We start from the raw sequence: 16,357 nt of genomic DNA on the forward strand, positions 1-16,357 counted from the left end.
TTAGGACAGCTGGAGCCTGAGCATTTATGAAGCATCTGCTGAATACAGGAACTGGCATTTCTCTGTCTCTTAGGTCACCACAGACCCTGACCCTGCCATCCGTCTGATGTGCATGTCACTGGGGCCGCCATGCAAGTGGCACACATTCCAGGCCCTCTGTGACTTCCTGCCGTGGGTGGCTCTGGGCTGGTTTGGGGCAAGCCTGGCTGTCCCTGCTGGCATCCTGCCCTGACCTCTCCCTGTCTCTCCCCTGCAGGGCCTGCCTGGCGTTCCTGGCAAGAGGGGCAAGATGGGTATGCCGGTAAAGATTTTCCGTGTCTATTACGCAGACTCTAGCGGGGAACCCCACCTCCCACGGCCACGCTGCCCCGGCCACCTGCTGCCTGGCATCTTCTGCTTCTCCCCCTGCTTTGAGTGTGGGGGCTGCGCGTGGGGTTGTCTGGCCACAGGACCTACTGCTGGCACACGGCGTGACTGGGGCCTGGCTGGGGCTGGGGCTTCCGTGGGCTCTGGACCCCTCTGGGGTAGCTCCTCTCTCCCTGTGGGCATCAGTGGCTCTCCAGTGCAGTTCTGTGTCTGGGGGGCTTCTGTCTAGGGTATTTGTGTCTGTGGGTCTGCTGTGACCGGGGGACCTTGGCTAGACCAGGTTACTCTGCTCCCATCTCAGGGAACACTCAGTCTCCACATCATCTTGGTGTCATCCGGCTCTGTCCAGTTTGCTCATGCACACACAAAGCCAGAGGACAATGGGGTTTATGGGCAGTGCCCACAGCAGGCATGACCCAAAGAGGGGCTCAGCAGTGACCCCCAATTCACCAGCTTTCTCTATGGCTCCCCATCGTGGGAGGAAATTGTGTTTCCCCTTGTTGGTACATGTGCACAACATGGAGAAAGAGCCAAGGCACGGACAGATTAAGTCACTTGCCCAGGGTTGCATGACGAGTAAACAATGCAGCCAGGATTGGAACTCAGTTGGTTTGTTTCCGGGGTCTTTGATCTCAGTGGCTGCTTGAGGCAGCCTCTCAGGGTCCCTAGTTGGCAGTCATATTATAAAAATAGGTTCCCTAGACTCTTTGCCTGGAAGGAAGATCATTCATTCCCATTATTGAGAAGCGGGAAACTGAGGCTCTGAGAGGCAGAGTGAGATATCCAGGGTCCCTCTGCCACTGCCCTTCAGGTTGACCCCTTGACTTGGAACCATGGTCAGCCCGAGTCTGGGCCTCCTATCACTGGTGGTTGGTGAGGAAGGGAGTATGAAGAGGGAGCCTGGAGCATTCGAGAGTGCTCAGAGAGGCCTCTCCGTGCTTCTGCCACTGATGGGCATGTTAGCTGTTGGAGCATTTAACCTGGGCCCTCTGGGGACCAAAGAGGAAAAACAAAGAAAAGAAAAAAGCCTCAAAGAGCTGACAGAGGAGGTCCCTCCACCCCCGACCTAGACCCCCTGTGGCCCGAACAGGCAGTCTTCTCTAAGGTCCAACACCTGACACCTAGACCTGGGCAAGGAGCAGCACCTGATGCTCCCAGCTTCAGGGCAAGGACCTGGAGTCTGAGAGGGCTGGGCTGGCACATGGGGTTGTCCCTCAAGCCAGCGTGACCTCAGGCAAGGAGATTCATTCATCCAGTGATTATCTGTTCATCCCGTGAATATCTGTTGAATGCCCACTATGGGCCAAGCATTTTGCTTTGTTCGGACAGAGCAGTGGATAAGACAAAGTTCCCACTCTCCTGGGGCAGACAGACAGATACCCAATCACTGAATGGGGAAATGGAAGACTGAACAATTAAATGAAAGTTAAGTAGTGCTGAATCTAAGAGAGAGTAGGATAGGGAGACAGGGAGTACTTGAGGGTTGGGATCTTGGATAAGTTAGTCCAGAAAGTCTCCCTCGCTTTATGAAGAATCTCAATGAGGTAAGGGTGGAAGCAGTGTGCCTTTCCAGGCAAAGGCCCTGGGGAAGGAGCAGGCTTGGTTCAAATTTTCTGAACCATGGTTTTCTCTTCCGAGAAATGGGGACAACAGTATGGCTCATAAGATCATTGTGCTTGTCACATAGTAAGTGCTCAATAAATAGAGCAGCCTGGAACAAGGTTTCCTGGATGGCTGAGGGGATCTCTGTATTGTGTGACATTAAGCCAATGACTTCACCTTTGCTGGGTCTGGTTTCCCATGGTTTAAGTTACAGAGTGGGAGGATTTGACTTGCTTTGGCGATCTCAGCTGGGCCCTGCCCCGACACTCAGGCCAGCCTCCAGGGCCACCTTTGGGGGATTTGTTCAGACGCATCCTGGGAGCCTTACCAAGGGCCAGGCGTTGCTGCTTTACAGATGAGATCGCTTCTCGGAGAGGTAAATGATTAGGTCGAGGTCACATGGCTGCTCGGTGTCACAGCTGGATTAGAACACAGCCAGAACTTTCAACTCCAGTGCCAGAGTGTAGCTGTTTAGAGCTTGGGGTATGGAGTCTCCTGAGCATGGAAGAGGCAAGACCCATGAAAGCCTGGACATGTGGCCTCTTCTCCAACCGGACACAACAAGGAATGTCAGCAGGGCCATGCCTCAGTTTCCCCCTTCTACTCCATCCTCTGCATCCTCCTCATCTCCCCTCCCGGCGGCCCCTTCATCCACCTTCTCCCTGCCATGTACCTGTGTTCTTCTTGGAGCACAAAGTCACCCTGTTCACGGCCTGGCTGAGAAGGCAGTCCCAGGTTTGAGGTCCCATTATCCTGCCTGTGTGAGATAAGGCCACTCATTCATTCCTCATTCAGCCAAAGATTATTGGTTGAATATATTACTCTATGCCAGGTGCTAAGGATAACACTGCAGCCAAAACAGACAAAAATCTCTGTTGTCATGAAGCTCAAATTTTAAGGGTAGAGACAATCAATAAACAGGATGAATAACCAGAAGAAGGCATGGTTGTGACCCTAAGTCCCCTGCAAGTGAGAGGAAGCAATGTGTATTGAGGCCCTTGGTGTGGATAGTATTTGAACCACATGCGATTCTCCCAGTGAACATTTGAGGTGAGATTGATTATCCCCATTTTTCAGATGAGAAAACTGAGGCTTAGACTGTCAAAGCCATTTGTCCGTAGACCCTCTGAGCCCTTGCCAGACTGAGAACTTCTGTCTGCTTCCTTGCTTCTTGCCTTTAACTTTCTAAGACTAGGCTCTGACCTCCATGACAGCCGTGTTGTTCCCTGGCACTGGGGTGTCAGATGTGGGTGGAGGGAAACATCTTTTCAGCCCTAGACCCGTGCAATACCCTTGAGAGCCATGAAAATACCCTCAACTCTGTTCCAGCCACCATGGCCAGCAAATCGGCGAGATCTGCATCAGATATGATTTAATGTGTAGGTAATGGGACTTCACATCGGCTGAGTCCCTACAGCTTTGTCTCTGTCTCTGCTGGGCCTCTGAGTCTGCCATGCCTCTCAGCCTAAAGACCCTGGACAGTCTTTAGGGCCATCCCTCTGTTGCTGTTGCAACCAACCCCTTGATCTGTCTGGTGGGGTTGGGGGCTCCTGTCATGAATGGTTTTTCTTCCTTATCCAAGCTTTAGGCCAGACAGTTTCTAGGCACTTATTAAGAAAAGGAAGGGACAGGGGAATGAGCTGAATTCCTTCATGCCAGATTGCAGCTGGCGTCATTTCTGGCAGGGCTGGTGATGATTTTGCTGTAGTCAGTCTTTCCCCAGCAGGCAAAACCTCGGGCCCATGCATGCGGCCTCCTCAGTATCCAATTTGGAAGGGTGATGTGTGAGAGTCTTTTACTAACGGGAGCTGAGGAAGAGAAAGTGGAGGTCAAAGCACATCAGAGCTATAGGAACCTTAGTGATGGCCTGGCCCAAACTCTTTTTCAGACAGATAAGCAGATGTAGCCCAGGGAGGACAAGACACTTGCCTGAGGTCTCACAGCAAGTTGTTGGCAATGCCAAGACTTGAACCCAGAACACTTGCTTTCCAGGACAGGGTACTTACCACACGACTCCCTCTTCTCTCTGCTCGCATCTTCAACCTCTAGAGGAAAGCTTGGTCCACAGCTCTCATCCCTCCTCATACCACCTGCTAAGAGAATGTGTTGTGGTTTTCTGGGGAGGGGCCCAGATAGAAAATGTTACCAACTTGGCTGGAGCTGAATGGGTTTCTCCTGGCCTGTCCTGGCTTGTTGGGCATGGCTCAGTATCACTCACAGTGAGAGACTGAGCCATGTTTCCCAGCCAAGGGTCTCTATGAGCAGGCTAGGAAGATGCTGCAGTGAGTCCTCCTACCTGTCTTCTCCAAATGTACTTTCAAGCCTGCTGGGATGGCCCTGCAAGGGAGGCCACCATGCACAGCTTTTCTCATAGCCCGTGGCCAGGCCTGCCAAGGCTGCTGGCCTCATGCAGTGAGTCCAGAGGGAAGACCCTAAAGCTTAGAACTGGAAGGGCCCAGCCCTGGCACTGACTTCCCTGGGGTGTGGCTCAGGGATGATTGGGACCTGCCCAAGGCCACGCAGTCCTCTGGGAGGAGGCAGGGCTTCTAACACGGTGCATCTGGGCTTCAAGTTCATGGCTCTTTCCAGTTCTCAGATTACAGGCAGCAAGCAGCCAAGTAACAGAGAATTCCTATTTCCAAGTGGGGAAATTGAGGCCAAAGCAGATTAAGGTTCTCAGCTGAGGTGATGCTGTGAGCTGGGAGTATGGTCTCCAGTGACCCAGATGTGAGCCAGAGCTGACCCAGGCTGTTGGTTCCCCTGGAATCCTGGAGAGAACTCTGCCTTCCTATTTTCTCCTTGTCCCCTGAGGTGACTTTTCTTGAGTAGATTTCCTAGTGGATTTCAGGAGGGCAGGGTAAAAACATGTTTAGACCACGAGAGAAAGGGGCTGGGAAAGCTCAGGGGTCTTTCCATGTCAGCACGCTTGGAGCCTGCACACCTAGAAAAGAATATGGCTGCTTCAAGTGCAGTAGGAAGGATGCAGGTTAGACTTAAGCAGGAACTTCCAGGCCTTGGAGAATGTCCACCTGGTAAGAAGTTCTCCAAGATCCTTTTGCGGGCTCCTCCTAGAGGTTATTAAATGTTCCCACTCTTGATATAAACCCTAACTAGTGTTGTGATGGCACATTAGAGTTGACCAGGGCCTGGATTAGAAACATCTCACTGTTTCTTCAGCCCAGCCCTGCCAGGTGAGTGGGACAGTGCTGACTGTTTTGCAGGCCAGGGACCTGAGCCTGAGAAGCATGAGTGGGACTTTGGATTCTAGATGTTTCTTGCTTCCCTGCCCCTGTATCCTACCCCCTGGAGCAGGCTGGTTGGGGTGGACACTTCCTGGAGGCAGAAGAGTGGAGGAGATGGCCTTCTGAGTTCTCCTTGGCATCCTGCTTTGGATGTGGTGGCGAGGACCGTCCCTGTCCTCAGCTGTATTCCTCTGAGTTCTTGTGGCCAAGAGAGAATGCAGAGTCTCACTCCTTAGCCTTGTTCTATGTCCTCTTGGGCCTTGTTCTGCTCCAAGTACGAAGTGTTCAGTTCTCCAAAGGGGCCCGACCTGGGAAAGTAGAGAAACCACGTGGCTGGGGCCCTGGCAGGGAGCCGAGCTCATTCCTTGGGCCTGGGGCCAGCCTGCTGCAGCCAGGAGCTCGGGCATGTGGAGGAAGGTCCCTGCTGCTGGCCAGGCTGGGCATGCATGCCATGTGGTCGCCTTACACATGCAGGCATGGCCAGAGAGAGGGAAGCAGATGGGGTTGAAGTGGGGGCTATACATCCAGCTCAGCAGCCGCCACTCTAAGACCCAGGGAGCTCTGGGGTGACTGCTAGAAATGGCTCTGCCACTTAGTAGCGGAGGGATGAGGCAAGGTAGTGGGTGAGGGGGTCTTGGGTGTGTTCTGGGCTGCAGTCTCCCCATTGGTGTAATGAGGAGGTGAACATCAAGAACATCTCGGATCCTTTCATCCTTAGACCATCTGTGATTGTTCCAATCAAAGATTTGTTCCAGCACCTTTAAAGCTCTTTTTTCCAACCACTGTGCTCTTAATTACAAACCCTAGATTCCTAGAGGTCATCTGCTTGACCCCTTCATTGGAAGGGAGATTGAAGATGGAGACAGGGGTGACTCCCGGAGGCCCTCAGCATGTCCAAGCAGAACCAGTCCTTGGCATCAATCTTGCCATTCCTTTTTGCACATTAGCTCAGGGCTCTAATGAGCCCTTCGAGAGCCTGTAGGCTGGTTCTAGTCTATCTGTTCATTCAGTGTCCAGTTGTAGCTAAGAGAAAAGGTTCTGGAGTCACACTGCCTAGGTTCGAATCTCATCTCTGCTATGCCAGGGCTGTGTGACTTTGGAAACATTTCCTAACCTCTCGGAATCACAGTTTCCTCATCTCAAAAATGCAGCCAATAATAGGACCTGTTGGGTGGTCATGCTGTTGGGGTTTACTGTTGCTATGATTGTTTCATCCCACCATCGTCGCCCTCTGGCTAGACTCAGGCTGCATTTTGTCTGCAGAGGTTACTCCCCTCCAGAAATTGACTCAAAATTCTGATGACCGTCTCTCCCTTGCTTATACCTCAGAGACATTCCCTCACGTGGCTGAGGCCTCCCATGTGGCAGTGAGGCATCCTCACTGAGGCACCCTCCATGTGGCATCTCAGCTCATCCTCACAGCACTCCCTTTTGGATGGCAAAGAAAACTGAGGCCCCAAGAGGCCCGTGGGTGGTGCAGTCAGGACTGTCTTGGGGCAGGCTGGCCCAGCAGCTGGGCCTGAGAGGAGTCTTTGAGCCAGCCTGGAATGGCCTCTGAATGCAGACCCATGGGTCTGAGACCTGCCTGACAGCTGCTGTATGTGAATATATTGGGCATCACAGGGTCCTAAAGGGTCCTTAGAGATCACACACCCCCAACCTGAGCAGGACAGAGTGTCAAGTGTGGGGGCCTGCCCAAGGTCAGACAGCCAGCCTGGAGGAGAGCCAGGGCTCATGTGCAGGCCTTCTCCATATGCTGGACTTGGAGAACAGGGCAGGACTATAAGTCCTGTCCCTTGTAGGCCATGTGGAGTCAGCCAGGTGCCCAGCCAGACATCGCCCTTGTCTCAAGGAGTTGCTTTCCTCTCCTACCAGGTCCTTCTACCCCAAAGTTCAGAGGCCAGAGGTGGGAACTCAATGCCTTCAGAAGGTGCCCCTGGCTGGGCACCATGGCTCACACCTGTAATCCCAACACTTTGGGAGGCCAAGGCAGGCAGGTCGCTTGAGCCCAGGAGTTCGAGACCAGCTTGGGCAACATGGAGAAACCCCATCTTTACCAAAAATACAAAAATTAGCCAGTCGTAGTGGTGTGCGTCTGTAGTCCCAGCTACTTGGGAGGCTGAGGCGGCAGGATCACTAGGAGGCAGAGGTTGCAGTGAGCAGTGATCACGCCACTGCACTTCAGCCTGGATGACAGAGTGAGACCCTGTATCATGAAAAAAAAGAAGGATCCCCTGGCCACAGCCCACGTGGCTGATTCTTGTCCCAGGAGGTGAGACGATCTACCTTCAGCATGACCAAGAAGAGCTGGTTTAGGTGAGACTGGAATTTGCCAGGGGAGACCCTAAAGATGTGGGGGAGGAAGCTTGGGTAAGGTCAGATATGCCCTCATAAAGACATGATCTGGACACACACACACACACACACACACACACCCTCCCCTGCCACACTCCTCTGCCACCCTCTGCAACCAGCTGGACACGCGTTTGAGCAGCTTCTGCATACCAGGCTTTGCCCGTGCATAGCTCATATGAACATGCCAAACTCCAGAGGTGGACCTGGGCTCTGCTTGCCTTATGACCTTGGCCATGTGATGTTGCCTAACCGAGCCTCAATTTTCCCGTCTGTGAAATGGGACCAATAACTTTTCCCTCAAAGATAGATATCAAACGCAAATGAAGTCTTGCGTGCAAAGTGACTAGCTTGGTCTGAATTTCATTATCGTCTTCTCGTTTCCTCCTTTTGGTGTCTGAATGAAGCCACACCTTCGGTGGGGTGAATGTCAATCCAAGAGGACTTCCTGGCAGGGGAGAGATTTAAAGGGAGTAGGGCTGTGGGGCAGGGCCAGGCTAAACACCTGGTTACACACACACATTTCAAGGTGTCTTTACCTAACCAGTAGAGACTTTGGTTTGGGTTTTGTTTATAGGTTTGGTCTTTTGGGTTTAGTGTACTCACTGGACTCCTCCAGTAGTATTAGAAACCAAAAACAGGATGATCCTCCGTGAGGAATGTTTACCATTTGAATCATAGCTCCAGCATCCACTTGGTCAGGAAAACATGTGCTTTGTTTTTTTTTTTTAATTACATTTCCCTGGAAAAACAATGATTTGAATTCAAGGAGGGGAGGAGAACAGGTTTCCCCCAACTCCAAGCTTGAGGACTTTCTTTTTCTTTTGAAGTAGGAACGGAGTTCTGTCCCTGGCCCCCGAAGGCGTCCTTACAGCTGATATTTTTCCAGCTGCCTATCTCCCCAGAGCGTGGAGCGGCCTCCAGAGTGGGGTCAGGGAGGGGGCGAGAGGGCTAGACCTGCCTGGGCTGGGCAGCTCAGCATCTCTCTGAGCTGCTGAAACACCTATGGAGGCTGTGCTCATGTTCACTGGTGGTGTGACTTTGTGTGACCTTGCCACTTAACTCTTTCACAGCCTCGTTTCCTTTATCTGTCAAATGGGGATCATGATTTCACTGGGTGGCTTTTGAAGAACGTGCCACAATCAGAGAAGGTCTGAGCTGGGAAATGCAACAGAGGCCTTCTCCTCCTTGACCAGTGGGGAAACAGAGACTCTTAAAACTGGCATAGATCCAGCTTCCTGCCCCTAGTCTGTGTCTTTCCCATTCCATCAGGACCAGATCTCAGAATAGGGGATTGGCATTTTCATGCTAGGGAGCTGGGTACCATTTTCTTCTCAGAGACTGTGTAGAAAATAAAAGGACCCCTGAGAAATTCTTTATGTGCAGGTGCTTGTCAATGGTAGGGGTGACCTCAGGACCCCACAGTCTGCCCATGACCAAGGAGTGAGACTGCTTGGACATTGTCCTTGTGTCCCCCCTGGGGGTCTGGATCAAAGCCCACCCTGGAGCTGAAAACACTAACCTACAGATGTTTGTTCTCTCTCATGCCCTCCAGGGGTTTCCCGGAGTCTTTGGGGAAAGAGGCCCTCCCGGACTGGATGGAAACCCTGTAAGTATTTCAGGTCTTTGGGAACAGGAACGAGATTCCGAGTGAACACACAGCAGATTTTAGGAGCCCACGCATTAGGGTCAGACAGACCTGGGTCAAATCCCAGCCCTGTGAACTACCAGCTGGGCACCCTTGGACAAATTACATGACACCTCTAAACGCTAGGCTCCTGTCTACTGTGGCTGCACTGTCGCCCCCCTGTAAGAGTCCCCAGCCCACCGAGCCCCTGGGTCCAAAGCTCCAGGCTGCACCCCATTTCCAGGACTTCGGAAGTTTCATGGGTCACTCCCCACTGGAGAGGCCCCGGCTGCTGCCATCTTACAAAGCATCAGAAATGTTTATGGGCCGGCAGAGGCATGGGGAAGCAAACGGTCTGCAGGCCGTGTTTGGAGAAAAGGAAGAGCTGAGTTCCAAAGGAATCTCCCACCACAGGCATGTTTATAGAGTTTGTAAATAATTAGAGGCCCAGGCTCTGTTCCACGAGGAGCCAGGTCAGCCTGCCCTGGGGAGCCGAGTCTGTCTTTCCCTTCCCGGCTCCAGGCCCTGGTGGGAGAAGGTGTTCATGGTCCCCCATCACCCCTTGGGGCTTCCTGCCTGAGCAGCTGTGCCGGCTGTGCCCTCTGCAGTGGTGGCTGCTGCATTCATAACCAGCACCCGATTAGGTGCTAATTCAGTTCCACAAATGCTCCCTGAGCCTGACCCAGCCAGGCTCCCTTGGGGATTATAGCCTTGACCTCAGAGCCCTACGGACCTGGGTTTGAATTTTGTTGTACCACTTGTCAGGTGTGTGAGCTTGGAAAAATCCATTCACCTCCCTGAATCTCAGTTTCCTTGTCTGCAAATTGGGGGGATCAGAATTCTAGCCTGAGGCCGGGCGCAGTGGCTCACGTCTGTAATCCCAGCACTTTGGGAGGCCGAGGCGGGTAGATCACTTGAGGCCAGGAGTTCAAGACCACCCTGGCCAGCATGGCAAAACCCCGTCTCTACTAAAAATACAAAAAATTAGCTGGACATGGTGGCAGGCACCTGTAATCCCAGCTACTTGGGAGGCTGAGGGGGGAGAATTGCTTGAACCCGGGAGGTGGAGGTTGCAGTGAGCCAAGATCGTGCCACTACACTCCAGCCTGGGCGAGAGAGTGAGACTCTGTCTCAAAAAAAAAAAAAAAAAAAAGCCATTGTGAGAATGAAAGGAGGGCAGCCAAGGTGTTGCCTCATCACACAGGTTCAGTGGGTGAGGCTGTGTAAAATACTGGGTAATCCGGGGTACAGTCCTGCCCTTGAGGAGTTCATGGGCCATTGCCCTCCTCTGTCACACAACAGTCAGTGGGATGCGTGGGATCAGAGAGGTCCCAGGTGCCTCTTTGGAGAAAGGAACAGGGAAGTAACATTTGCATTGGGATGAGGAGATAGGTGGGGAGACATTACAGGTGCAGGAAGGGGCACCAGCGAAGGCATGGGGTAGGGGGAAACCAGAGCCTCTCGCTCAATACAGCACTTGTTAGATTAACTGTTAGTGATATGCAGTATCATTCTGCCAGTTCCTTGGGGAGCGGCAGGGGTGTCTTTATGCTTCTGGCATAGAGGAACAGAAAAGACCTGATGTGCGTTTCTTCCTCTCATTTGAAGCGAAGGCTGTTGCTTACTTCTCATTGCTAATCACAATGTCTAGAGCCCTGGAGTTTTATTCTCACTTTTCCATTTTGAACTTGACTCAAACCCTTCCACCTGTCATTTCTCATGTGGGCCATGGAAGATCCATGTTTAAGACGAGGAAACTGAGGTGTAGGGGGATAAATCACACACACAACCTTGTCTCCTGACTCCCAGGCTACAACTCTTTCCAGTCTCTGGAGGGGCCTGGAAGAAGGAAATGTGAGGGTGTGGGGTGCTGGGGAGGAGTCTCCAAGGGCCACAGCACCTCCCAGCTGAGAAAGGGAAGGAGGCTGGCTTAGAGGCTGTCAGCTTGGAGCCCTCATGGCTTTGTCATTTCCTTGCACCTGGCCTTGGGTGAATCACTTAACCTCTGGAGCTTCAGTTTTCCCGCCTATAAAATGAGCGTGAAATGTCAAGCACCATGCACATCTGTATGACCTTGATCGCAATTCCACTCATTTCTTTATGCTTCCAATGGGAAGATACTGGATTTGGAAGTCCGACCTCCCCATTTGACAGATGTGGAAAGCTGATGGTAGAGAGGGGATGGCTGTGGTCCAAATTCCAGGCCAGGCTCAGGAAAGTCCCTGGAGCCTGTGGTCAGGAATAAGGTGTGTTCAGCTCTGAAAGGCCCCACCAGGTGCCTGTGTGGAGGATGACATGGAGGGAGGGGCCTTGGAGGGAGATGGGACAAGTAACCACCTTGGTCTCTTTCTATCTGCAGGGAGAACTGGGCCTGCCAGGCCCCCCTGGAGTCCCCGGCCTCATTGTAAGTACATTGATGCCTGGGGCAGCAGGTGGGTGTTGAGGAGACTCAGGGTGGAGCCAGCGTGTGGGGAGCCAGGAGCAGGCCCTGCGGGGGAGGTTGAAAAGACCCTTTTCTCATCAAACCCCCGGAGGGGCTGGGGGGCCAGGAGAGACCAACCTGGGTGGGGAAGGTGGGTAGGGGAAGGTGGATAGGGGACGGCGGGTGGGCTGAGGGAGGAGAGCCCTGCTGTGTGGCCTCAGGTGGATCACCTACCTTCTCTGAGCCTGTTTCGTTATTAGTTAAATGAGATGGGCGCTTGGAATACAAGATTGCCAAAGCACTTTCACACCTGCTGCGTGCATGGCCATTGCTCTGCAAGGAGGTGTGGGCAAGTGGTGATGGCATACTTATTTGACAGGTGAGGTGTTCCAGGTCCAGAGGGAAGAGGTAGCCGGCAGGGTGGTCTTTTGTACTCTTTTCCTCCAAGCAGAATTTGGAGCCAGACCACCTAGGTTCAAGTCACAGGCCCACCACATCCTGGCTGTGTGACCTGGGCCAAGCCACTTACCCTCTCTGGGCCTAGTTTCCTCATCTATGAAATAGAGGTGATAGTAGAATCATCCTGGAGTGGCCATGAGGATTAAAGGAGGCATCACATGTGTAGTCCTTGGCACAGGATCTGGCACCCAGTAAGTGCTAGTGGAAAATATTGTTATAATAATTCTTGTTATTACCTCCTGAAATGCCCAGGGCTGAGAGAGGCCTATACACCAGGAGGTGGGAGGCGATCTGACCTGATTCCTTCCAGGTGGTACAGGCCTCGAGGAGTGGTTCTAGCCAAAGCCAGGGCCCCTGCTGTGCTTTCAGTGGAATGAGTGTTAACCTTGGGCCCAGCCCAACAGGGGCCAGTGAGAGGTCAGAGCCTGGGAAATGACACTCCAAGTGTCCCCATAGTCTGATGCCCCCTCCGCCCTGTCCATTGGGTCATTCTTCATGGGGTTTGAGTCTGGGGGCCTGTGAAGGGACACAAGTAAACTATCTGCTAGCTTGACAAATGAGCTTCCAGCTTTACCACTCCAGCAACTGTACTGAGAAATTCTGCTCAGAGGGAGGCTGGAGGAGGTCCCTGAGGGAGGCAGGGGACCCCATCGCTCAGGGAAGGCCAGTCCTGGGAAGAAGGCCCAGATATCCCCGTGGTCATCTGTGCCTGCTCAGGTGAGTGGGAGCAGAACCTGGGTGGGGTGGGCAGAAGGTGAGAGCCCTCTGTGTCTGAATCCTGGCTTTGCTACCTCCTGACTGAACTTCACCTTGGCCTCACTTCCCTGAGCCTCAGGGATCCCCTCTGTGAAATGGGATCATTGTATCCACTCTTATTAGGACCACAGAAACACACAGTCCATTCCAGTCCAGTGGCTAAGAGAACAGTTTCTAGAACCAGACCACCTAGGTTCAAATCCTAGCTCTACCACTCATGTAATCACAATCCTGAGCAAAATTTTTAACCACCCTATGCCTCGGTTTCTTCATCTGTAAAATGGGAACAACAGTGGTACCTAACTTGGAGGATTGTTGTGAGTGAGGATGTAGATAAATTAATATGTGAAGTGCCTAGTATATAGTAAGCACTCAAGAAGTACTAGTTATGATAATAATAGCTATTGTTGGTGTTATTATATTACACACACATGTGATATTTTACACCTGGTAGCAGCTATCTGGGTTACTGAATTGACAAAAATTTCACAGTCACATTGGAACTTGGTGGGAGAGAGTGCTGCAGTTGATGAGTGATGTCTGCCTTGGCTGGGGTTGAGGAAGTGTCAACGCATGAGTCATAAATTTGTCATCCCTGATGTCCATTCAGTAGGACTTTGCTGAGCACCTTCTTTGGCACAAGGCATTGACCTAAATGCTTTGGAAAAAGAAATATCTGCCATGGGAATTCGAGAACTCTCTAGAAGTCTTCTAATCTGACCCTCTCTAAGCCCAACAGGAATCCCTTCTGGAGCATCTTGGTCATATGGTGATTAAACTCCAAATTGAACACCTCCAGTGTAAAAAGTCCCTCCCTCTCTGGGAGCCTAGTCCATTCTACAGAGCTCCCATTGTTCGGAGTTTTCCTGTGGATGGAGCCCCAGTCGTCCTCACTGTCCCTGAGTGAGGCTGTTTGAGGTGTAAAATGGTCTTTGTCTGTGCTTCCCAGGGCTCCTTCTTCAGGCTAAACAATTCCAGTCCCAAAGCCTTTCTGAAGGGATGTTTACATATCCTGTCTGTCATCCTTGGCACATGTTCCTATTTGTCATCATCCCAGCGTTCACTAGATTGGGTCCTGAGAGGAGCAAGAATATTGCTTAGTGGAATAAACACAGATTCTGGGGTTTTGGACTATAGCATCGTAGCCCTCCTGGTTCTTTTTTTTTGAGACAGGGTCTCACTGTGTCTCCCAGGCTGGAGTTCAGTGGTGCAGTCTTGGCTCACTGCAGCCTCTGCCTCTTGGGCTCAAGTGATCCTCGCATCTCAGCCTCCCAAGTAGCTGGGACAACAGGTGTGTACCATGAGGCCCAGCTAATTTTAGTATTTTCTTTTTGTAGAGACAGGATTTCGCCACATTGCCCAGGCTGGGCTCCAACTCCTGGGCTCAAGCGATCTGCCCGCCTCGACCTCCCAAAGTGCTGAGACCTCCTGGTTCTTTACAAAGCTCATTCCTACCTGCGCTCTCTGCTGCACTCCACTGTTAGGGCTGCCAGATAAAATATGACACCTAGTTAAATTTGAATGTCAGATGCAATATTTAGAACACATTTATAGTAAAATGTCACTCATTGTTTATCTGACATTCAAATTTAACTGGGCATCCTGTCTTTTTAATTGTCCAGTCTAGCAACGCTATTTGCAGTGTCTCTTAGGAGAAACCCTTTCGGCAAATGGGAAAACTGAGGCCCTTGGTCAAGGTCACACACCTGGCAGGTGAGGATGGAGGCCATGAATCTCAAGTCCTAGTTCAGGGCACTCCTCCTTTTGCTTCTGAGCAGCCTGTGCTGGGGGCAGAGCCCTGGGCCTTTCTGCATTTCATGGTACCCCCTTTTCCCAGAGCTGATTTGTTCTGCCTTGTGGTTCCTTCATGTTGTGTCTGTTTTTGGCCACTTTCAGCCTCCTTCCTCAGTTTTTAGATTCTTTTCACTGCCGAGATGAAGAGTCCTCTCTCCTGTGACTGTGGGGTCACAGGGCTGGGCCTGAGCCCATCATATCACCTCTGCTCCCTGAGCAAATGCTTCCTTCCACCCTGGATTTTTGGGAACAGCAGCTTCTGTGCCTGGGGAAAAAAACTGTCTCCCCAAAGAGCTGGAAAGGAAAGGAATTTTCTAACCAGAAGTTAAAGAGGAAGAGGGATTGTGAGTCACCTACGGTTTTCCAGAGGATGTGGGTTTTTAGCTGAGCAAATGGGAATTCCATGTATTGATAATCATTTTAGTGGAAATTCAAATTTATTCAATGCCTCTGTCTAGTCAGTTGAAGCAATTTGCATGCAGACTGAAGCCAAACCTTCCTTCCGTCCCCCGGGTCCCTGCAGCCGGGAGGAAGGGCGTGAGAGGACAAACTAACATTTATTGAGCGTCTGTCTGCTATGCGTGCATCGCATGCACTGGGCTGGGGAGGCCTTGCGAAGCCGAGGTCACCAGTTAGAGAGTGGAAGTGTTGGGCTTGTCACCTGGGTCCATATGCCTCAATTCCAATAAGCCACCGGTGGCTCCCTGCAGCCTCAGAGGTGAGCGGGCCTCCACACAGCCCTCTTTGAGTAACTGAAACCCTTTGGCAGGCCCTCAAGAAAACTGTGCCTGATTCCAGAATCTGCTCAACAAAGACGATTTCTGTCCTTTTTATTCAGAGTGACACAGAGGAAATTTTGGCTCCTCTACAATTTAATGAGACCCAAAGAACATGTGATCTGGCCACAAACCCAGCATGTGAGGGGCAATGGATTTATCCACCTTATTCTGCCACTAAATGATCACCTGGCTTTGTTTCCTTGTCTGTAAAGCAAAGTTAGATGCCCCACCACCTGGCATGCACCAAACCCTCTTGTGCCCAATCCTGTGCCAAGTTTTTAATTGTCACAACAGCCCTCTGAGGGTAGGAAGTGGGGCCACCAGTTTACACTTAAGGAAACTGAGCCTCAGAGAGGGTGAAGCACCTGCCCAAGGTCACACAGCCAATCAGCTGGACCTGGCCTGTCACAGCTCACGCTCTCCACTGCTGTACTATATCCCCAGCTCCTCAAGACTTCTTTGCTGAACAGAGATAGCGGCTGTGTGACAGCATGGACTGGGCAGTGCTAGGGCTGTTCTGGTGTGAGAGATGGTGCTTAGTAAGACCACATGGCAGAACTGACCACAGCTCCAGGTCCCTGTCCCTAACCCTCCTGGCATTGTTGGCCTTCAAAGGCAGTCCTCAGAGGGATTATAAGTGAGCGTGTTTAGCTTTCTTTTTCACCATCGTTAAGCCACTTTTACCAAGCACCTCCTCAGAGCTGTGCCCTGTGCTAGGCACTGGGATCACAGAGGTGAGGTCCTCAGAGCAGGCACCTGCCTTTGGTCTGGGGGCAGCACAGGTGGTGGCCCCATCGGTACATGCAGAAAGGATGTTTTGTGTCGGAAGAGTCCTGAGCGAGAGGCATGGGGCTCTGAGGCCTGACAGCAGGGGCATGACCTGGTCTTGGGGTCAGGGAAGTGATGTTAGCGCTGGAGGCCGAAGGATAAATGGGCATTAACAACGCCAGTGGAGGGC

General features: G+C 51.9%; 1 protein-coding gene across 5 annotated transcripts in view; it reads left to right on the forward strand.

Moving 5' to 3' along the window:
• The window catches only part of COL27A1 (collagen type XXVII alpha 1 chain), a 160,464-nt gene that overhangs the window by 56,727 nt on the left and 87,380 nt on the right, over positions 1-16,357 (forward strand). For all 5 annotated transcript variants that reach the window (XM_054520505.2, XM_024252429.3, XM_054520507.2 and 2 more), the window contains 3 exons: positions 257-301; positions 9,118-9,171; positions 11,549-11,593. In XM_054520505.2, the coding sequence (XP_054376480.2) occupies positions 257-301; positions 9,118-9,171; positions 11,549-11,593 (144 nt within the window). The remainder of the gene's footprint in view (positions 1-256; positions 302-9,117; positions 9,172-11,548; positions 11,594-16,357) is intronic.

This window comes from Pongo abelii, chromosome 13, assembly GCF_028885655.2.
Source record: "Pongo abelii isolate AG06213 chromosome 13, NHGRI_mPonAbe1-v2.0_pri, whole genome shotgun sequence".
NCBI classification, from domain to species: domain Eukaryota; kingdom Metazoa; phylum Chordata; class Mammalia; order Primates; family Hominidae; genus Pongo; species Pongo abelii.